This window comes from Sturnira hondurensis, unplaced genomic scaffold (assembly GCF_014824575.4).
Source record: "Sturnira hondurensis isolate 20B ecotype Veracruz unplaced genomic scaffold, ASM1482457v3 Scaffold0019006, whole genome shotgun sequence".
NCBI classification, from domain to species: domain Eukaryota; kingdom Metazoa; phylum Chordata; class Mammalia; order Chiroptera; family Phyllostomidae; genus Sturnira; species Sturnira hondurensis.
In genome coordinates this window covers 7,035,444-7,059,553 of record NW_028091637.1, presented here as the reverse complement: position 1 = coordinate 7,059,553, position 24,110 = coordinate 7,035,444, and the positions used below count along the sequence as shown (strand labels likewise).

General features: G+C 43.2%; 1 protein-coding gene across 1 annotated transcript in view; it reads right to left on the bottom strand.

The window, feature by feature from the left end:
- Nucleotides 1–5,498: 5,498 nt before the first annotated feature.
- LOC119004108 (procyclic form-specific polypeptide B1-alpha-like) overlaps nucleotides 5,499–24,110 on the bottom strand; it is a 157,204-nt gene continuing 138,592 nt past the window's right edge. Inside the window, exons 2-3 of the mRNA XM_037070859.1 lie at nucleotides 5,769–5,977; nucleotides 5,499–5,624 (exon numbers count right to left, since the gene is read on the bottom strand). Of these exons, the coding sequence (XP_036926754.1) occupies nucleotides 5,954–5,977 (24 nt within the window). The 3' untranslated portion in view covers nucleotides 5,499–5,624; nucleotides 5,769–5,953. The remainder of the gene's footprint in view (nucleotides 5,625–5,768; nucleotides 5,978–24,110) is intronic.

Sequence of the window (24,110 nt, the reverse complement as noted above, 5' to 3'; positions counted from 1 at the left end):
TAAGACAAGGGCTTCCAGCAGTTCATTGGCACGGCAACTGAACCTTGACTCTTAAGGAAAAACTCAGGCTGGCAAACAGCAGCCCAGGACTGAAGCAACTTTGAAGAGACCCACGATGACCCTGTATGCAGTTGGTAGTCTCAGCTCTGGAAACCCTGGGCTCTGGGACTCCATCCTTTTCCTTTCGAGTCAAGTGAGATGGCTGTTAACTCGGGAAAAGTGCAGACACTGAGAATTACTTTTTTAAAATAACAGAAATGTGATAAAAACAAATGTATAAATAATAAAGATATGAAACAAACTCATGGTATAAATACATCTTAATCAGTGCAGTGTAGGAATATACATTTTGAATGGAATGCCACTGTGATTACGGGTGTGTGCGTGTGCACACATCCATGTGCATGATGCCTGCTTCTAAACGTTGTGAGGCTTTTAAATGAGGTCAGTAAAGATCTTACTGAAATATTTAAGAGAATTTGTTTACTCGAATTTGTCATCAGATTTAAATGCTTCAGATGACTTGGTCCATAAGGTATATTTTATCAGTGGCAGAAGCAGCATTTTAATGTTTAGTGAAAAAAAATAATAATTAGTCCTGGCTTGTGTGGCTCAGTGGAATGAAAGACAGCCTGTGATTAAAGGGTCGCCGGTTCAATTCCCAGTCGGGGCACATGCCTGGTTTGCAGGCCAGGTCCCCAATTAAGGGGCACATAGGAGAGCCAACCACACACTGATGTGTCTCTCCCTCTCCTCCTCTATCCCTTCTCTCTCTAAAAATACATAAATAAAATATTTTTTAAAGTTAATAATTAATGAGATTTAAAATGTGGGCATGAAACTGTGGCAATAGTCATAGGTGTTTTTCTCTCTCTAAAAGGTCCTTGGTCATTCAAGATCCTAAGAACAATGTTATTCTCTGATTTTTTTTTCCTAATTGAAATCTTACCCCAATCTTGCATAAAATATGGATAGGTCTACCCTCCAACACCTTAGCAAAGAGTGAGACAAGAGGAGAGGCAGATTCTGGCATGTACTATAATTTCATTTACATCTTTGATAACATAAACACCAAAGTCCTTGCAGAGAACTCCATCAGAGAAATATCAGCTTCTAACAAAGCTGAGGGCCCACTTTCTTCCTTTCCAGGGTTGGTGTTTCCAATATTTATCTTTGAAAGCAGGAGAGGGTCAGTCTGACACGATTCTTAGAGCATCATAACTTGAACTTTCAAAGATGAAATCTCATTTACAAAACTGCCCTGCCAGAAAAGCAAACCTCTTGTATAAAAATCTTGATCAATGACTTAGCCACTCCACACAATATTCAATATTCCTACCAAAATGTCCCTGCAGAACAAAGGCCAGCAGACGGAGCGTCTTAGAGCCTTTTGTAATGGAATTTGACAAGAGCTGGGCACTTTAGGCAGTCTCAATCAATGTTAATTGAAGCAGAAGTTACTCAAAGACCAGTAGGAGTCCTTGAGAGGTGAAAGTGGGCTTTAGGATTATGACTCTCTCTTTTTCCCATTACCCACTTGTATTTAATTACTTGGTCTAGCCGCTGAATTGTAATTTGATTTGCTATCAGGTGATTCTGAACGCGGTCTCATGTGTTTGTTGAGTCTTTCATTTTAAGGGGAAAAGAATCTCATAACCTGTGGAGACGCCTGTTTCGCAGGAAGGAAATGTTCTCTGGCATGCCGGTCTCAGATTTATAAGGCCTCCTTTCCAGTTCCTAACCTAACATAGCAGAGGTGCCAGTAGGAGAAGGAGGTGGGAAATTGCTTAGTCCTGAAGGTTACTGCTGTTATTCTCGGGGACACTATTATCCCTATCACTGGCCAGCACCAGTACATGTCATCACTTGGAGCCCCTACAGAAGCACACCCGAAGACAGGAATTTATGTGCAAATTGACCACGTACTGGGGAGATGCTCCCAGGAAACACTGGTTGAGAAGTGTTTCCCGGGAACCACTGGAAGGAAAGGCAGCCAACAAGTGGTTAGCAAACTAGTTCCCACCAGGGGCAACTGGTCTGCCACCTCCCTCAGGAGTTCAGAACCAGGGTAGACCACGCCTCGGTAGGTCCACCTAGAGGGTGAGGGAGCTGGCTTATTTACACACTGACTTGGTAGAGGGCTAGTCTCAGCGGGGAGGGGAAGAAAAAGCTCAGGACTTCCAGCATGGATGCACACTGGTACCCCAGCCAGAGAAAGCCCTCAGAATATGGGCACAGTACCAAGGGCATCTGGTACATTTTCCCTGCAAATATGTAACCGCTTTAAACTCCTGGGGTCCTTCAAATAGATACACAATAACACTGCCTTCTGGATAAGCTGTGGATGGGAACTGGAAAGAGATTCTTTTCCTCTGACATGAATAATGTTTTTTTCATAGAGACTTTAGGAACTAAGTTTCAATTCAGCATCATTTTGCTCAAGAATCTAAGGTTGTTTTGCCCTTAGTTAGTGCTCTCTCTTTTACCCCTGAGATAGCTCTTAGGTTCAACATTTGCATCCAGTTAGGACTTCCCCAGGATACGGTGCACAGGGAGCTCAGAATGCTAAATAGAAGTAGACGTCAGCATACGGAAGGCTGAATCTGTACCCATTTCAGAAGTATATATATTTTTTATTTTACATTTTAAAAACACTAAATTTTTTCAATGACAGCTTTGACTTTTCACATTGATTTGCAACTAGTTGGTATACATTTGCCAAGAACTTAAGACAATAATTATGGGAATCAGGCAGGAGAGGATGATGGTTAATAGACCCAAATATAAATAATTTCCAATGGTGGGGTTCAAAGTCAGAAGCCAGTGCCCTGGCTGGTGTAGCTCGGTGGACTGAGCGCAGACCTGCGAAGCAGACGATCGCAGTTCGATTCCCAGTCAGGGCACATGCCTGGGTTGCAGGCCAGTTCCCGGCAGGGGACACACGAGAGGCAACCCTACATTGATCTTTCTCTCCCTCTCTCCTTCCCTTCCCCTCTAAAGATAAATAAATAAAATCTTAAAAAGAAGAAGAAGACTAACTTTGAGGAGGCAGCTGAACACAGTGTGAAAGAGCCCAGGCTTTGGAGTCAGGAAGACCCAGAGCATCCGTGCCATGACTCACCAATGGGAGGGGCCGGCTCCATTACCTAGCCGTTTCCTGTTCCAGTCTTTCATCCAGGAAGTGGGAGTTAAGAGGACCTACCTCATGCAGTTGTTGTGACAATTAAACAAGCCAGTGCTTGTAAAGCGCTTTGCCCAGTGACCAGCATATGCTAAGTGCTTAATAACAGTTATTTTAAGAACTTTGAGGTAGAAACTAGGAAATATTTCTACGAGGCATTACTTGGAGTTTGGGATTAGTATCTGTGGGGTTATAATCCATCCCGTGGCAGCCAGAGAACACCATAAGCCACCCCATGGGACATGAATCATCTTGCTCCTGTCTTTGCTTCACACCTTGTTCATCCTAAAATCTCAGGTGTGGTGGTGCAGAGTGCTGAGAGTTTTCCAATGGGCTTTCTACCAAAATGACAGGTGCAGTCTGACAAGGCCTGAGACGGGTCTGATTCTTCCCCACAGTGAATGAGACCTCTTTGTCAGAATCTAGAAAGAGCCTTGCCTGTACTTTGACATCGTAAACACGAAGTTGCAAACGGGCAGGAAAATACCTCACACATCCACGTGTGTGGTAAATTTCACTTCCTGTAAAAGCAACGGTGTGATCTCTGAGAAGGTAAAACATCTGCCCAAGGTCAAGGTAGGGAAGGGCAGGCCCCCTTCTGCTGACTTCTCATCCCATGAGTCTTTGCCTTTTTTCCTAACAGCCTTAGGCAATGAGGCCTTCAGAGACTGTTCAGTGTTCTCAAACAAAGCCCAACCCTATGGGATTCAAATGTTTTTATTTTTTGTTAAAAAAAATAACATGACCACCATTTATTGAGTGCTGCCACATTCCGGTGAGTTTACAATGTAGAAAGTTCCGCCCATGAGACATCTTTTTACAGGCACTTACCACCATACCTATAGCAGTGCCATTATCTCCATGGTATACAGGTGGGCACTGAGGTTCATGGAGTCTGCGGCCTGTCCTAGAGTCTCAGAGAAGTCAGAGGGCACTGAAGAGTTAGCGAGCGGTGGCAAATGCCAGCACCTGGCCTGATAGGGTGATGCCACCACTAGGCATTTCTAGAGTTGACTATAATAAAAAGAGAAGTTGACCACACACACTGCCCCATGTGCAGACAACTGACAACTCTAGGGACACTTGGGATGGAGTGATAAGGTGGCGCCCAGGTGAGACCTTTGGCAGGTCAACTACTTGTATGCCTACCCTGGACTTTCCTCCAGGGTCACCGAGGAAGGACACAGCATTGCAGGAAATCGACAGAGACCTTGAAGCCGAGTCAGCCGAAGGTGTTTTATTGCAAGGCGAGGCACAGTTACAGAACGTGAGTCAGAAATAGCACAGTTCCCAGAAACCCCAACAGACAGGCATGCCTTGTTCTCTAATTCCCCCGAAGGGGCAGAGCCACAGAGAGACCAGAGCCACACTGTTGACGAAGGCGGCTGAGCTCCAGTTCCTGCTTGGCCTTAGAAAAGGGCAGTTCGAAACCACCCACTTTCTATCAGGTAGCTTCTATTCAGGGTGTTTGAAGCCATTTTTGATGTGTATAATTGCCCCCACCCACTCTAGCTGCAGGATCAGGCAGGGATTAAATTTTAACCTATTAGTAGGTCTGTGTTTCTTTGTAGCATAACATATATATAAAAAAAATAGTGTGCAAGAGCCCCTGGTACAATATAGGTTTGATTATATTTCAAATAGAAGCGACACCACATTGAGATCGCTTCAGTAGCTAGGCAAATGTGATTCAGGACATTACCTGAATTCAAACTTAAAAAAAAGAAAGCAAGAAAGAAAATGTATTTTTAATCTAAGTATCAGTACTCCACAAATCACACCACACAGCCCCATTTACTGGGTAACCTGGGATTGCAAAGCAGAAAATCCCCAGTGACAGAATTTGCTCATAAACAAGGCTAATGTCAGCAACAATTATACTTTCTAAAGCAATTTTCTTACAATTCCCAGGGCCAAGAGAAGAAAAAGAAAAGACAAGGGGAAAAAAAGAAGAAAGAAAGCCAACTAATCAAAAACATCCAGAACTGTGTGGTACGCAGATGACGGCTAAGCAAAAACAGTCCAGCGGGAATGACAGCTCAGAGAGCTTCATCGGAAGGGCTGCTGCCTCAAGTTCCGCAGAAGGTGCTTCTCCGTCCCAGCTGCTGTGTTTCTGTCCCAGGGAGTGGCAGCATCTTCCTCTTTGTCCTTCAGCAGTTCCCCAGGACAGTAGAGAAGGTGGTGTGTCCTCTGGCCAAAACAGAGCCTGTGAAAGGACATACAGGAGAAAGCCTATCAGTCCTGGGCCCAAGCCGTGGGGCAGCGAAACATCCATGGAGTCAAGAGCAGAGGAAAGAGTGAAGTTTCCTCACCTCCAGGCTTGTTTCCTGCTGCCTCCCCAGAGTGGTGGCCTTCTACTTTAGAGCAGCCGGTGGCTTGGAATTTTTGAGAGCTGGTAGTGAGCTCTTTGGAGTACCCCGCCACTTTTCGGTCCATGATATCTCTGTTGAAAAGAACATAACATAAATAACCCATGCATCACTGGTCTGTGGAATCTTGAGGAGAAAGAGACACAACAGAGCAAGAGGCACGCAGAAAGGAGGGAAGGAAGGACGAGAGAGAATAACAGTCAGAAAGGATACGCTACCTGCTACCTTTCCCTGGAATTTCCCCAGGCGCTTGCATCCTCGACCGAGGGCTGGAGGTGATTTCTAAGACCGCCCAGAGGTCTCAAAGGTCTGGAAGGTCAGGAAGCATCATTCCATTGCCATGCGGGCCCCTGAGCTCAAAACAGCTCCTTGACAACCTCAGCCAGCCTTGCCCCAACTCTCCTCAGTGGATCTTGTCACCGAAATACTACATAACAGAGAGCAAAACGCAGTTGAGAATTAGCAGGAGGTCCTCCGTCTTCCTTTGCCTGGGGGTGGTGGACAGGGGACGGGCAGAGGGGCTGGGGTAGCAGGAACATCAACAACCACCTGGTCTTTTCTTCAGTGATTTCAATCTTCAACTTCAAACTCTCGACTTCTCACCAAGTGATAAGTCCCTAAGAAGATTCCTCCAGGCCTGTGGTCCATGCCCTCTGGGTCAATCTAGCATGGCCTGTTGACTCTAAAGCATTATTTGGATCCTGGAGAGTTTCTATCCCAGACAGGCTGCCCGGGACAGGAGAGCCCCAGAAATGGAGCATGCCAGACACCTGGCTCCATGTGTGACCCTCCTTTCCCCAAACTCACAAGAAACCCAAGGCCATCCCTTTGTCCATCACAGAACCTATCTTCTCCGGAACACAGGGTGGGTAACACACCAGTGAGGACCACAGGCTGCAAATCAGAAGAACCTGGGATGCCACCAAGAGAGGCAAAGGGAGCAAGGCATTCAAGAGAACTTATCCCAACAAAACCAGTTACCAGTAGCATAACGAAGGGCAGGGGCTGGTGGGAGTGGTCGGTCCTGGGCACGCATAAGTAAGAGAGCACATTATCTGTCAAGAATTTAAAAGCAACAATAAATCTAAGAGTAAGTTTAGGTCTGCCTTCGACTGTGACCATGCACTGGTAATTCTAAGCAATGTTGGTGGCAAAACACTCCTGGTCCCACCCTGGTCCCTTCTTGGTCCATCACAGCAAACCCCTCGTGATATCTCCACCCTGCCGGAGTCTTTGCCTGTGCTCCTTCCTCTCCCTGGGATCTTCCTCCCTGCATCCCACCTGCCAACAGCCCACCCACGTTCAAACTCCACGTCAAATGCCACTTCTCTACAGGAGACTGTCATGACCCTCTCAGCTAGGAGTCATCCCTTTAAAGAGTCTCTCAGCTAAAGAGTCATCCCCGTCCTCTTTACTTCTAGGGCAGAGTATCTATACTTTTTTCTTCCTACCGTATACTATTAGTTCAACATGCAAAAGCAGTATCTTCCTTGTCCATAGACGTCGAGATGCCATACATGGGATTTGTAGAAGGGCCAGGGTTAGAAGGCCAACTCTCACCCTGCACCAGCTCTGTGTTGCTGGGCTAGTTCTAATAACCTCTTTAGCGTTTTTTCACACCCATAACATGAGGAGTATATCACCTGTCTCATGGGGCTGTTCCATTGAAATAAATAATGCATGCAAAATATCTAATCTGAAGCAGTACACATCCTACAGTTATTTTCTACTCTCCCCTTAAGAGAAAGTGATAATATAAATGGGCTGGGGGTGAGGTCCCCACCCCCCATTCCACTCAGTGTTCATGACTACCTCACAGAATGAGCATGGGATGAGACACCCACCCATTTTCTCAACCGACTGCTGGAGTCTTAGTATGTGATTCCCATGTTCGTATCTGACTTTCCCCAAATGCCCTCACTTTCGAGCTTAATTACCACCCTACCCCCAGCTAAATAAGGGTCCTTTATATAATTCTCCCCTGAACCAAATTCTTATGCATGGGCTATTATCATGATTAGTTCGATAACTGAGTAGCAATGCTCCTACCCCAGCCAGCTCTTGGATACATGCTTGTTCTTGCCAGCCCACTCGAATGTGCATGCTCTCTCTTCCCCTCTCTCTCCTTCTTCTCTTGTGTGGAGGTGCACGTGTACAGTCTCTTTCTCAGTTGTTTTTGTTTGTTTGTTTTGTTTTTTGTTTTGTTTTGGAGAAAGAGGAACATCAGTTTGTTGTTCTACTTATTTACGTATTTATTGGTTGATTCCTGGATGTGCCCTGACCAGAGATTGACTCACAACATTGGTGTGTTGGTTGGGATGATGCTCTAACCCACTGAACTACCCAGTCAGGATCTCTGAGTTGGTTTTTAATTTAATTATCTCTCTTCCAAACTTGCTCTACTTAGGGGTATTGGTGCTGGGGCTCTCTAAATTATACCTGTCCTGGGCCAGTGGCTTCCCTTTTAGGTCTGCTGGAGTGGGGGGTTCCAACTTCCAACTCTGGAGCTCAGAAGCAGGAGGACTTGCTTCCTAATCTGTCAGCATGGCCCCAGTGAGAACTCTTCACCCTTGGAGCAGCAACTGGTTCCAGTAAGAGCAACTGATTCCACCTTGGCTGGTGTAGCTCAGTGGATTGAGCATGGGCCTGCAAACCACAGAATTGAGGTTTGATTCCCAGTCAGGGCACATGCCTGGGTTGCAGGCCAGTTCCCAGAGGGGGACTCATGGGAGGCAACCATACATTGATGTTTCTCTCCTTCTCTCCTTCCCTTCCCTTCTAAAAAGATAAATCTTTTAAAAAAAATAGAGCAACTGATTCCATTGTGCAGTTTCTCCATACGCCCAGCATGGGTTCCTCGATGCCCCCTTCAGAGACCCCAGCACAGCCAGCCAGCCAGTGCTCCCTCCTCAAAGGTCTGGGATCCCCCTCTGCAAGTATGTACACTTTCATTATCCTCATGTCTTCCCTTTGTTCCCCCAGCCCTAAAGGCATAGCAACTTCCTGCCAGTTACTACCTCCTCGAACCTCAGCACCTCTTTGCATCTCCTGGATCGTCCAATAACCTGAATGACAAGCAATGGTGTTTGGGACCTACCACTCCCCAGTATAACCCCTCGGCATTTTGACTATTTGAAGGTGGAGGACTTTGAGAAAACAGCTCAGGCTGGAAGTTCACTCTGACCTTCTCCCCCATCATTCCTCTCCCCTGAAACAGTATAAGAGCCTCATGTGAAAAGTGCCCTTTTCATACCCTCAGAAAAGGAGCATCCTTATTTCCAAAGACAACGGCAGGCCAAGAAGAATCTGAACAGACCTTTTAAGTTTACCCAGGTAACTATACTTACCCCTGACCCTTAGCCTCTCACATTCCTCAAGACAACTCCCTCTTCATCATGCCCACACAAAAATACACAGTCTAGCTGTTTCTTCAGACCTTCATTTCCTTATTATGAAGGCTCCATGACACAGAAAACTTATATTAACTAACTCTATGCTTTTCTGCTGTTAATCTGTTTTTTGTGAGTTTAATTTTCAGACCCAGCCTGAAACAACTGAGAAAAACTTTTTCCTCCACTACCAAGTCTCCATACTAATTCCTTCTGTTAAAGGACCTGGTGTAGCTTCTGTCCCCTGACAGGATCCAACTTCATCCAACCTTTCCCTCCACGGACAAACTGTGTTACTGGGTGCATAAGAATGCATCAGCATGCCCTACATTTTCCCCCAGATAAAAGCTATCAATAAATTATCAACAGATTCTGACATTTCTATTATGGATCTTTTCTGCTCAGCATCTAAGTACCGGATAGAAAAAAGAAATAGAGCAGATCAAACCCTGCCATGTGATATGGGAGAGAGTAATTAGCCCCTGAGGTACAACCTCTGGGAGCTCATTCTTGGGCACATCAGCCAGGGCAGCTAAAATCAGGTAAGACACTTGAACATTCCATTACCAAAGACCAACACATGAGCATCCTTGCTGGGGGCGCTTGCTTCAGAAGGATAGAGGCCTTCTGAAGCAGTATGTCAGACAGAGCCTGGGAATTAATTTTGAGATGCGTGTACTTCGCTGTCCCCCTGAATGTCCCCGTAGGCTTGAGCTCCATTGTCGACAGTAGTCCACAGCTGACTTAGTAACACATGCTTTGTTACATGCTTACTTCCCCTACCTTGCTTTCCCTCTCATCTTACTGGTGTTTCCAATACTTCTCAGATAAGCTGCTTGCTCTCAAATCCTTGTCTCAGGGTCGTTCCTTGTGAACAAAAAACTTAGACACTAGAAAACCACCCTTTCCCAGCTCCAGTCAATTTGGTCTTTTCAGAAAACAACTTTAATGTTATATATTCCAGGGCCACATCAATTGAATTTATGGATAACAAATGATATACGAGGTCTGTCTAGAAAGTATCCAGCCATGTAATAAGAAAAATAGAGACATTTACTGAACAGGATACAAGATACAAGAAACATTGTACATAGGACAACAGCACCTTAGCTGACTTCAAAGTAGGTACCTGGGGACCTCACAGAGTTCTCCCAGCTACCATCAGCTGTTTCATCATATTTTCCTGAATCTCATTAATGGTCTGAAATCTCTTGCCTTCCAAAAGTGATTTTAGTTTTGGAAAAAGCCAGAAGTTGCAGGGTGCCAAATCTGGACTATAGAGGGTATGAATCACCTGGGTGATTTGATGTTTCAAAAAAAACTCTGCACAAGACGTGATGCATGAGTGAGCACATTGTCATGATAAAACTGCCAGCTACCCGTTGCCCATAGCTGCGGCCTTCTGAATCACCTGAATAGTTTCCACAGAGAAATATCCCAGCTTAACACAAAATTTGACGCAGATCCATTGCTCTACTTGCTCAGTCATTTTGGAGTGATAGCCACATAGTACATATTATGTTCACTCTACAGGGTCTACCACCCTCACTGATTAGTATAGTGAAGTCACCATTGTTCACACATGCACGTTTCGGGCCACTCTCCTTGGCTGCCAGGTTACATCCATGTTGTGCAAACTGTCCTCATCATATTAACGATGGCTGGACTTTTGAGTGTTCATGTGTTTTGCTTTGTACTGGTTCTGTCTATCCTGTAAGCTTATAAGATATTCAAAGGCCAGGAGTGCATGTCCTCCTTCTTCTCCAATTTTCCATGATGCCTGGCATGATGCTCCATAGAGTGAATACTCAATCAGAGCTGATAGACAAGAGGCCATAAAGTTCAGGTCCATCTGTCCCATGGGTTTGTCAAGGGTAAGAAAGCTCCTAAGACAAGGAAATTGCGATGCTATTTTCAACCCTGCAAGGATGGGCCTGGAAGCCCAGAACGGAAGCTGGCACTGTGACAGGGCACCAAATCAGGACACCAGAGTCACACGGCATGTGCTAATAAGCCCTCCAGGCCAACAGAATGGGAGATGCTGCATCATCAGATATGTTCTCTTAGCCGATTTCATAGTGACAGTCCAGTCACAGGCAAACTGAGCTGGATGAGCTAGGTGGGTCAATGTCAGGTCTACCCCACGGAGGCCTTTCCAGAAAATCCTGGGCCTTTGCTGAGAATCAGTAGCCCTCTGATTTATTAAGCACTTGTAAGTACATCACAGAATCAGTTGCTAATAGATGAGGGACCAAAACAAGTAAAGAGGAGGAGGCCTTACCCTGATCCATCTGATACCTTCCAACCTTTGAGGGCTATTGGCAGAGGCAGACAGTGGTGAATATTAGTATCTCTAACCATAACTCACCCACTTTTGCTTTCAGCTCTCATCCTTCTCCTGGACCCAAGAACCTTAAAGCCCTTTTCACTAGCCTATCCCTTCCTAAGTAGAATAAAGCCTGGCTTTTCAGACATTCTGTCTACTACTGTTCTAGGCCTGGAATCATTATTGACTACTCCCCCAGGACACAAAGATTCTAAAGGATCTTCTGAGTCAAAGAAAGGTAAAATGACACTCTGCATTATTTTAGAGCTGAGTATCATTGCACTATTTTCTAAGCCTTCTCAATGGACAATCCAGATAAGGTATGGATTAAACAGATCACTTCACATCCCCAACTCAGCTGCTAGCCGAGTTCACTGTAATATTGAATATTGAGCCCTTCCTGGGTGACTCGAGGGCCTCTGGCGAGAATGGCCTCTGGAAAGCTCATGCAGCGACACCTCACAGGGGCTCTGCTAAGCTCCTGGTGTGCAGGATGTAGCCATCCACCATTCACAAAATTCTAAGAGAACATTTCTAAGGCTTTATCTGAGACAATCACACCAAAAGATGGCTTTATGTAAATCCTTCTGTTTGAGGAAACTTAAATTCTAGAGCAGCTTTCGAAAGATAACTGTCATGTGAATGGAAAGTCCAGCCCTGTACAAAGCCAGCACTGGTTTGTTGTTTTATTCCCCCCGTCATGTGGGAACTTGAAGAAGCCACACAGTGACAAGCAGGCAGAGCAATCGGTAACTCATCCAGAAATGAACTGCAAACAGAATAATAAACAGCTGTCACATGACCAGAGAGAAGCCAGCAGTAGGGATGGTGTGGAAGGGGAAGCACAACGAAGACCAGAGGCCTCCAGGCACCAACTACAAAGGCACATACAACGTGCTCTCCTGGTCTTCCCCTACCTTCTTCCCTCTGCCACACAGAAATGCGCCATCTACCAGCCAGATACATTCCCTCTGGAAACACATGATTGATGCGTTACATAAATACATGGAAAACAGTCCCAACGATGGACAGCAGAACAACGGAGTCTGAGAGTGAAGTTCTAGATAATCCAGGCAACTGGAAAGTGTTTTTGCACATTATTTATGGGAGAAATTCACTGAGAAATTCCCCACACATGAGAAGTCCAATGCCAGCGGAGTGCTTCATTGGCATCACCTTCAAAGCTGCGGGCCAACCAAAAGAGGACCACGGCAAAAGTGCAGGAGGAAACACATTCCATTGGGGTTATTTACTCTCTGGGTTCTTTGCATGCACATGCCATGAAAATGACATCACATGTCACCAACACAGCAGGAAGACTTCAGGACATTCTAAGAGTCATGTTAGAAATACTCTGCACTATTCCAAATTCTGCTCAAGTACACCGAACATATCACTGACAATTTAACCTGCAGGAAGTCACTATATGAAACATGGCTCCGTGGTAGTCTTCTCAATGTCGAAAGTAGCTAAATATTAATGGGTGGCTTATTTGAAGTCAATTCTAACTATGTCTAGTCTTCACTCCTAAGGCAGTTTAACATCTCCTCACCTTAATTTTACAATTCTTTTCTTTCTCTCCAAAATTGCTTTCGTCCTTGACAGTCTCTGGGTGCTGTAAACCAGGAACGGACAAGGGGTCATTTATTGTGGGGAGTGTTTTCACAATCTCTCAACAAAGCCTATAAGTTCCTATTTGAACATTTTTACACACATGCTTGACTTTAGCCACTGGAACATAAACTCTGTGAACATGGAAGCTGTTTCTTCGCATGATCCTTTTGTAAGTCCCATAATGCCCAGTAGAGAGCTGGAGCTGGAGTTCAGGCGACTGTGATTTCTAGTAACCTGTCTGATGCTCACTGCAATAGAAGACAACGGGCAGTGCCACCCAACTTCGATTAGACCTCCCCCAGGCTTTTGAGGATGGGATCTGGGGAAGTGTCCCTGATGAAGATGGTGCCAACGAGTGTTCTCTGAGAGGGCTTCCGGTATTTTCTCATGCACTCTTCCCCCAGTTTTACCTGTAACCCACTGGTTGAAGGTGGTGGTTAAGAATAAGATATTATGGATTTCAATCCTGCAAAAATTCTGCCAGATCATGAGGAGGGGGAAAGTACATGGGGAAGGGGGCCTTAGGGATCCTCTGTGGTTGGTCCCAGGCCTGGCCCAGAGCAGCCCTAGGAATTAGCAGTCTCCTCAACTTGATCCTTCTTCTCTTGGCCCTTTGCAGATTGCTGCTCACATGAAATGGAGGAGGGGTGGTAAATCTGTCTTACTTCAGGAATTCTGGGAGTGGAGCTTCTTGACTTGCCTGGGAGAGGACCCAGAAAACAAGAGCGAATTCTGCTCATTAGTGAGAGGTATAGATGATATGTAATGTGCAATGACCTAGCTAATAATACTGAACTAGTCTAGGTTTCGATCGCCTCATCTATAAAATGGGAATACAGATGACTACAGAACAGAAGCGGTTTGAACTACCCGGGTCCACTTAAACACAGATTTTTTTCCAATATGTATAGTACTATAAATATATTTTTCTTTGTTCTTATTTTCTCAATAACATTTCCTTTTTTCTAGCTTACTTTATTGTAAGAATACAGTATATAACACATATAACCTACAAAATCTATGTGAATCAACTATTTAGGTTATCCATAAGGTTTCTAGTAGGTTGTTAGTGGTTAAGTTTCGGGGAAGTCAGAATTTACATGCACATTTTCAACTGCACTGAGGCCTGGCATCCAAACCCCTTGGCAAGTGCCCTGAGGCCTGGCAGTTCAATAGTCAACTGTAGTAAACATCTTGATTCCACTGAGTATCTCATATTCAGACACGATGCTTATGCAATTGCTCTAAAGTCCCCTTAGCTGAAGCCCAAGGAAGGTTATTAAGGACAGTTCCCAATACAGGTTTAAGTAAGATTTTGCCTCCAAGTCTATACCAGTAAATTTCCAATCTATCAATCGTTCCAACACTGTGACCCAGAGGAACCAAGTTCCCAGGCAGGAAATGAATATAAACAGAGTTCACATTTGTCTGTGTGTGGTCTACCCAGATGCAAACAGATTACTCAACCAGGGCAAACACATGAGGTGCCAGCTACAAACCCAAATGGTGACAGGACCAATTATGACTCGGCTCGCCTTCCTGATTTTGAAATGTCACTACACTGGAGAAATGCTCTGTCTGTGAAACTCCTGTGAAATAGAAACCACACCACTAGGACTTCCCTTCCCATTGATTTCAGACTAACCAACTGGCCAAGCCACGCAGCACACCTTTAAATGCCTTGATGTTGGGGAAGGGGAAATGTTTAATTGAATCCAGAAGTCACAAACACATTTGAACACAAGTCCCCAGAGGTATTGAATGAAGATAAATAAAGAGGGCTGGCTGGACACCATGTAAAACCTGAGAGAGCCTGGGACCCAGTTCCAGTGGCCACTGCCGTGGCGACAGCAGAGCCCAGGGACAGCAGATCTTTTCATTTTCCAAGAGAAGCCAGAAATCTAGATGATTTCTGGGAAGGTTCTTCACATTAAAATGTTGGCAACTACAAAACTTTCAAGTCACCATGCACCTAAATAAGACATCGCCATGGGCCACATTTGGCTTATGAGTTGTCAAATCCCTAGGTTTCTTAAGGAGATAAAAATTATAGATGGGGAAAAAGCCCAGTTCCAATGGTTTCAGTGTAAATAGGGTAGAGTGGAAGGGTACCTGCCTTGGAGCCGGGAAACCTATATATTGTCCTGGATGTGTGATGCTCTTCCAGGGAGAAGGTAGCCAAATCACTCCGCTTCCTGGAGTCCGTTTCCTTCTGTGTAAATGGAGTTAGATTGCAAGGCTCTTAGGAGAATTATATTAAAATGAACTAAATACATGAAAAGCACTCGGTGCATGCCTGTATATCACACCATGATATACTCTATGTCTCTTCCCTCAGCTGACAATTTGAGATGACAATTTTACCCTAAAGGAGCTGTTCTTTGAGTGAACTACATGAACTAATATAAGGAAGGGGCTTAGCACAGTGCCTGGCAGAGAGTAAGTGCTTGGTAAGCGTTTGTTGTTACCATTATTTGTAACCATGAGACACATTTCTAAATCCCAATTTTTATCAACATGGACTCAGAGATCCAGAGAAAAAGACCATGTAGTCAAGACTCTGCCAGGGGTTAGCAAAGCCAGAATCAATAAACAGATTTCCTGATTCCTGACCAGCAAATTTTTCCATGAAGTTTTAATTTCTCTTCAATTCTTGGCTCATACATTGCTTTTTCTCCATATTAGTTTCACCAATATATTCAATATCAACCAATAGGCTGCTGTTATTTTTGTTGTTGCTCTTAATGACTGATGAAGTGGATATGGCTGTCTTAGTCTATTGAATAAAGGAAAAGAGGCAAAGGGAAAAACACAAACAGACTTTATTATATGAAATCCAAAGGATAGTGTATACTTTTCAATAAAAGCCAAAGAATCAACGAATTTACTTTTAAACAAATCTTATTTTTTAAATAACCTTCATTCTAATTCATTACATAAAATTAGAATTATGTTCCCTTTTCTTCTGACTGTTCTGAAACCAATAACCTCATGATCATAAACACAGTATGTTTGACATCTGCAAGAAAAGAATGTTATCCTATTTAAAAGAGAAGCAAAATTTTCTCAAGCCACTATTTGAGTAAACACGGCTGATGTACATCAACACTGTCATGGTAAAACACTCAAGAATCCAACATTATCTCCTCTGAAAGCAAAACTGCATAAAATATTTGGAATTCCAGGCAAGAGATATTATTGTAAAGAATCAAGAAAGCTGATTGTTCTCAAAACATAAAGGGCCCTTTAAATGTAAGGCTGAAAAGAGAGCCTCCTCTGTTGAAATTGGTTCCTCACCTGCTATTGTGTGTGTGTGCACTCCATTTCCTTTGTTCTCATCTATGCTTCACACTTTGCCTCCTATTAGAACCTATTACATAAAATCTTCCCTTCTCTCTCAAGTTCAGACTCAGACTCATGACCACCAAGTTGAGATCCATCTGTTCAGAAAGTCTATGCTAAGCACACACAGTGTTTCCCTTTAACCAGGGACTTGGAAGACCTATAGAGAGCCTTGGTCCTTCTCTCAGAGCTGCTGCCCTCTGCTTCTTCTCTCATGTTTCCCGAGTTTCTCATCTGTTTAAAGACTTAATGAATAATAACCGGAGGTCAGGCACTGACCCAACCCATTGAGATTCATTCGTTCAACAGATGGTACTCTTGGGTGGCCATTTTTCTTTTCTTTTCTTTTAAAGATTTTATTTATTTATTTTTAAAGAGGGGAAGGGAGGGAGAAAGAGAGGGAGAGAAACGTCAATGCGTGGTTGCCTCTCACACGCCCCCAACCTGGTTGGACCTGGCCCCCCAACCAGGACATATGCCCTAGACTGGGAATTGAACCTGCAACCCCTTGATTTGCAGGCTGGCACTCAATCCACTGAGCTACACCAGCCATGGCAATTTTTATCTAGGTAGGTCCTTAGCTTTAAAACTGCACAAATAATAATAATTACACCTTTTAAATTCCTCAAGTCTTGCCTCAAATTATCTTCTCTATTTACTTGCCCCTTACTCCAGCAGGCAGAGTTGATCTTTCCTCGGTAATATGCTCTGCCTCACCATAATTTGTTTTTAGTAGTATTAAATATGTATGCATTTACTTACTGGATTACACTGGAATCTCCCTGAGAGAAGGGACCAAGTATCATTAGAATTTGGGAACCTTTCGCCTAGTGAACACCTAGTAAAATGGCCTGCGCTTAGTAGGTGTTCTCATAACTTGTTGGATTGAATTATGGCCCAAATTCATTATCTGGTCATCATTTTAAAACACTTCAACCTTTTAAGATCCTTCTGAGTACTCTCATAGGGGAAAGTGGAAATGAATTCACTATGCTTGACAAAGTAGATCTGACCAAATTGGGTCTGCCTTGCCCTTCTTGCTTGGTACACAAGTGGAATATGAAGCTGGTTAGAAACCACATCCATCTAGGTTGGCAGATCTATCAGGATCCTGTTGAAGATGTTAACATATGAGCTGGTTAGAGTAGGATTTATGCATTTCCATCATAGGTAATGGAGACAGAAAGGAATCTGTCAAATCGCAGGGCCTATCTGTCTGCCCAAGGAGAGTATTCAATTAAAATTATTATTTATATATGTTCTGTAGAGTTTTAAAGACTTCATTCTTCACTGTTCCCTTGGAAATCTGGCAAAAGACAAAGACTACCTCCATTTTTGCAGGCGAAGTAGAGAAGAACTCGGTGAAGAATCTGGGTTCCTGGAAACTGAAGTCCTGTCTCTTGAGCTCAGACAGCAGAAGGTTTAGCCCACAGATTTCAAGACAGACATTCTTGACCAAGTTTATAAGTTCCTTAAGAGATCTGCCAATTACAATGAAGTTTACTGTCCTTTTGTAGGGATGACTTTACAAAATGAGGTCGCTTCTTCCTAAATCCTATATACAGTCCAGACAGTCAGTTGAGCTGTCCTGGCTTGACAACGGTGTCATGGGCTAAAACGGACTCTAAATGGCACAATCGTTCTACTTCAGTGAAGTTTTTTTCCCCATAAAATATATCTGTTTATTGAAACAATCATCTTTCTTTATATTTAGTCAAATAACACACAGAGCAATAGCAAAAGAAATTCAAATACCCATGTCTAAGTAGGTGCCACGTTTACAAATCTTACACTGTTATCAGTCATCACTTAATCTAAACACAATCATAAGCACAAATGTGATTGGGCCTCATGCTATCCTGTTTCTTGGATATGTGTTTGCACATGTGTGTGTGGGGGGTGCGGGGGTGGATGGGTGCTTGGGGTGGGGTTCTTTGCTCAAAACCACTTTCCAGCACTATGAGTGCCTAAACTCCATGAGGCCTCCCTCCACCTTGAAGTCCTCACTTTCTCTCACATTGCAGCCGACAGGAAAATGCATCACTCCTGTCTGGTAGACCACTCAGCACAGAATATACCCTCTGTCCCTTTCCAAGTTTCCTGGTTCCTTTTCTCCCGCACATCTTTTGCAAAAGGGATAAAATAGGCAGCTGACAGATATGGCAGATTTTGTGAACCTCTTACAGATAATTTCTAATTTGGAAAAGACTTTTGCAATGTTCTCTAGGAGCCACTCTGGGCATTACTCTAAGGTTTAGTCCACAACCCGCCACAGCTGCTGCCCCAATTAGCTCACTCACACCGCTCACAGACACGGCACCATTTTAAAAGGGCTTAAGATTACTTCAATACCAATTTATTTCAGACCTTCCCTTTGGAAATATGAATAGAATATTTTTTTACACACACGCACCACACACACAAACACACATAGCACTGAAGGGCCCAAAGGAATTGCACTGTGTTAGACGCTTTGACATTTGTTTATTCCTAGGAGCTTATAATAAAATAGGCAAAACTGACTCAGACAGACATGTGGGCACTCAGCAAACACTACCTACATCATTAAACTGTGAAAGGACAGTGAAATGTCTGTCCCATATACTACAGCCCAAGGGCTTTCGAGGTGAGGAACAAAGAGAGGTTATAAAACTGAGGAAAAGAGTCCAATATCTAGTGACACCATGTCCGGGAGACTAACGATGCTGGGAAACCAGAAATCCTTTGCTCATCAGACCAAAACAAATAGAACCATGACAACGTGGCTTGAGAAATTAAAAATGAAAATGGCTGCAATGAGGCAAAAGGAAATTCTGATAATGCCATCATAAAGATCCAAATGAACATAACCGGAATCTTTTTCTAAATTTTTATTTATTTATTTATAGAGAGAGGGGAAGGGAAGGAGAAAGACAGGGAGGGAGGGAGAGTAACTTCACTGTGCAGTTGCCTCTAGTGCACCCCCAACTGGGGACCTGGCCCTCAACTGGGGACCTGGCCCTCAACCCAGACATGTGCCCTGACTGGGAATCGAACTGGTGACCCTTTAGTTTGCAGGCCAGCACTCAATCCACTGAGCCACACCAGCCAGGGAAGGAATCAATTTTTAAATAATAAGACAAACCTGGTAGCTGCACAGAGGGCTCTCTGATGAGTTTACATTTTCAAAGGGAGAGTGAGTACAAAAAAAATCATGCAATGTGAAGGAGACACAGGGAGTGTCAGAAAGGCTAAAGCAGAGAAAGAACCACAGATGTTTTTAGAAAAATATAAAGAAACCTAAGTGCCTTTTTCTTCCAGGTGTCCATTTAAGCTCAAGGCAAAAAGAGAAAATAAAGTAGAGAGAGTTCAGCTAACTGTCTAGTTCACACTCATACAGAGAAGGACCCCAAATCTGCTGCTGTCCTTTTCTCTGTCATCATGGGTTTCAAACGAAAAGGGGCAAGTGTGGCAAAGAGAAAATTTACTTCTTTATTTATGAGCTGATTAATTATTTATTAAGGAACTCCCAAGTGCTGGGGACTGAGCTAGCCTCCAGAAACTTGGGAGAGGAAGAGAAACACGGTCTCTGCCTTCACAGAGCTTGTGGTCTAGTGAAGTTCAAACTCAAAGAAAACCCGACCGCTCCCTCAGTGCAATCACGGATCCTCCAAGGTCAGCAACGGAGCTATCTATCACTCCCCTGCCAACCTTGGAGTGCTGAAGATCATTTTATTAATGGAGCTGTCAGATTTCTTTATAGCATCTAAGAGATGATGAGGAAATAGTAATGGAGCATTTGACTGAGTTTGAGACCTCAGAACCCAATAAATCAGATCTTAAAATACATAAAGACATAATGGGGTAAACACAGAACACTTAGTGAATCACACTCTTAAAAATTTTGATAAGAATGTCAAAAACTACAGAAGTATTCAATGTTTTTTTAACAAGTTTAAGGATACAGATAGAATACCAAAAATGTCGTGGGATCACAGCCATGTCATAATCAAGGTTCTTGTGCACCTGTCAACGCAGTGGTGAGGTGGAGCACACCTTCACAATTGTGAGCATCTTTTTCCAATTCTGCATATTAGCAGTTTGAACTTGGACGTGGTAGGAATATTTACAGCATGGAAAATGACAAATGCTACAAGGAAGAAATTTCTTATCTTTCTTTCCTTTCTTTCCTTTCCCTCTTTCTTCCTCTTCTTCGTTCTTCAGAGCCCATGGTTAGACATTGACCAGTACAACAATGTCTCAGTGTAAATACGCTGTGGCTTCCACAGGATTGTGCTTCCCAATGGGTTTTACTGGGTGTATATATTTTCAATTTTCAGTGTACCACCAGGTTATTTTGTTCAATATATAGATCTATACTGTGGCCAGAAGCATATAAAAGTATACATATCACAGAGTCCGTCACACTTATATGGTGACTATTATACCTGCTTTGAACTGTAGCCAATCCAACCTGTACAAAATTATATTACAATGACTTTTTGAAAATAATTTATTTATTTATATTTTAGAGAGGGGAAGGGAAGGGAAGGAGAAAGAAAGGGAGAGGAACATCAATGTGTGTGCCTTTCGCACACCCTCTACCGGGGGCCTGGCCCACAACCCAGGCATGTATGTGCCCTAGACCGGGAGTCAAACTGGTGACCCTTTGGTTCGCAGGCTGGCACCCAGCCACTGAGCCACAGCAGCCAGGGGTCCAATAATGTTTTAATGTGTGTTACTCACATTAAAAATGAAGTGAGGGATATTTTTATGTCATTGGCAACTTACATTCTGTATTCTGTAAATGACCTCTTCATATACTTTGCCCATTTTTTATTTAGTTATTTACTTTAAAAAAATTTTTTTTTAGATTTTATTTATTTATCTTTAGAGCGGAAGGAGAGAAATATCAATGTATGGTTGCCTCTCATGAGTCCCCTGCTGGGGACTGGCCTGCAACCCAGGCATGTGCCCTGACTGGGAATCGAACCGAGATTGTGTGGTTTGCAGGCCTGTGCTCAATCCACTGAGCTACGCCAGCCAGGGCTTTAGTTATTTACTTTTTATATCCTTGGATTTGATCATATCTGTTACATGAACTCTGTTCTGTCATGTGTTACAAATATTTTCCTAGTCTATTTTTGAGCTTTAGACTGTTACATTTGCCATCTTTTGTCAAACACTTTTTGTTGAAAAATGTGTCTCTTCTTCCTTTGTAATTCCTGATTTTCTCCCTTTACTTGAGTGGTTCTCTCTAACCCAAGTGTGTGGTCTGAATGGTTGGGTCCTCCCCAGATTCACGTGCTGAGATCCCCGCCCCCACTGTGATGGTATTAGCAGGAAAAGCCTTTGGGAGGCGACTGGGTCATGAGGACAGAGTCCTCAGGAGCAGGGTTCATGCCCTTGCCAAAGAGAGCTCCCTTGCTCCTTGTGCCATTTGAGGGTCCAAAGAGACGCCTGCCAGCTGGAAGAGGACTTTCCCTCAACCAAGCTGGCACCCCAATCTTGGACTTCTGGCCTCCAGAACTGTGGAAAATAAATGTCTTCTGTGTGTAAGCCACCCCGTCTGCAGTATTTTGTTGTAGAAGTCTGAACAGTCTAAGGCACCAAGGCTGCAAGGAAAGTCCCACGGATAGGTAGGTGAGAGCACAGGTTCTACACTCAAACTGCTTCAGCTAGAGTCCCCACCCTGCCACCCCGAATGCCAGCTGGCTCTCTCTAAGTTTCTGTTTCCCATGTATACGTTGGGCCAAAAAACCACAAAAACAAATAGTAGTGCATTTATACAGCTTTTTTGATGAGTAAATATCAAACTATATATTGTGAGATTTGCTGTTCATCACTTTTCTCCTCTGTCTTGAAAGTCTGTTCTGGCTCAATTTCCACTGGGTTATGTTAGTTCATCAGATATTTTCACAGATATAGTGTAACATGAGATTACAGTCTGGGGCTTTGCATGATGAACGTTTCTGTCTTTTCTTTGATTCATAAGTGACATCTCAGAGGAGATTCCTGGACACTCCTCTGTAATCTCCTGACATCCCACCATCTTCTAGCTTCAGGAGCTGCAGGCTAGTTCTGGTCTGTTTTCATTCCTATGAAAAAATATATTCTATTTGTCCAGAAGCTTAGAAAAATTTCTTGTCTATCCGGAATTCACCAGGAGATAGAGATTATACATATACCCACCACATGTCCTCTGGTATATACCAGGAGGTGCCCAAATAAACCCAGAATTTATTTATAATAAATTGTATATTTATTCTCACTTGTTTAAACTTCAGTCACTTTCAAAGTACTCTCCATCTGATGCAATACATCTAGCGAGATAGTTTTCCCACTGCTCAAAACACTTTTTGAGTTCATCGATTTTCATGACTTTTGGTGCTTCTGCTGTTTTTTTGTCTCGCCTCTTGCCTCTTGCCTCTTCCACATCAGCAAAATATTTCTCTTTGAGGACTTTTTTCATCCAGGAAACATAAAGTCTCTCGGGGAGAGATGGGATTAATATGGAGGGAGGGAGACAGGAGTCACGCCACTTTGGGTAAAAACCGCTGACCACTCATTGCAATGTGGGCAGGTGCACTCGTGAATCACCCATCATGAAGCAGGTAAATGCGTTGTCTTCAAAAAAATTCACCAGAGCCGAACGCAGCCTCTTACAACAACACCAGCAGTTACACTGATACATATGGGTTCCTAGAACACACAGCTAGTGGGGGAAGCCTGTTCTATAAGGGGCCTGCTTTCCAGAAAATAACCCTGGTTTTTTTGGGGTCTCCCCTCATGTACAGCCCCATGCATGCATGTATGTATGTGGGTATATTATATAATGTTTTATATGTGTTATGTGTATAACATGTATGTACTTACACCATTATGTATTTATAACTACAGTGTACACACATCCATGTATGTGTATTTACATGCAAATGTATGTAGATATATGTATGTGTGTGTACATCTACATAGGGTATATGACTGTCCATGTACCCATATACATATATACACATTTATACATATACTTTTCTTTCTTTATGAAACCAACCTGGAAGTTGATTATAGTTTTCAAACAGAACTTTCATGTGTTTCTTTATCTTAAGAAACTTTTGTTTTCTTTTTTTAAAATTAACATTTCTTCTCAATATATTTTTTTGCTCATTTTTTATTTGCAAGGTGTCTTGAACTGCCTTCTTGGTGTCATATTTTTATTGAATATTTTCTCTTTTTGACCTTTTACTCTATGCTATAAGATAATTATTACACTTGATCTCCTAGAAATCGAATTACGTCTTCAGAAGAGACTATTTCCTTTCCAATTGTCTACTGAATTTTTTATTTTGCAAAGCAATTTTTTTCTTAATTCTACAAATTTGGGGATTCTAATTGGATCTCCTCAAAAAACTGTCTTGCTTTGAGGTAAAATTTGCATCTGTCAATTCCATTACTTCTATATCAACAGAAAACCCTTTTTAAAATGGTTTGCCTATTCACACACTTTAGTTTTCTCTCTTTTCAGACACATAGTGGGACCATACTTCCTGCTCATGTAAAGGTAAGAAGGACTCACTTTTGCCATCAAACTGTGAGAAAATTGTTGTGTTTCAGTCCAGTGCATACTTCAAAACATCATTGTCTCTCTATCCTTGCAACAACCATTGTCCCTCCCAATGGCTGTTCACTGCCCTGAGTCTCACAGGAAGAAGGATGCTACCATGGAAAAGAGGCCTCCAACCAATCATCTTTGAACAAGTAAGGGGGGGGGGGGCGTGTGAGAAAATTAACCTTATTTTAAGCCACTTAGTTTGGGAGGTCATTTGTTATCACAGCAAAGTCTAGTCTATCGTGACTAATACAGTCTGCTTAGTCTTCCTCTCTCAAGCAAACTTGATTTTCTAGTCACTTGG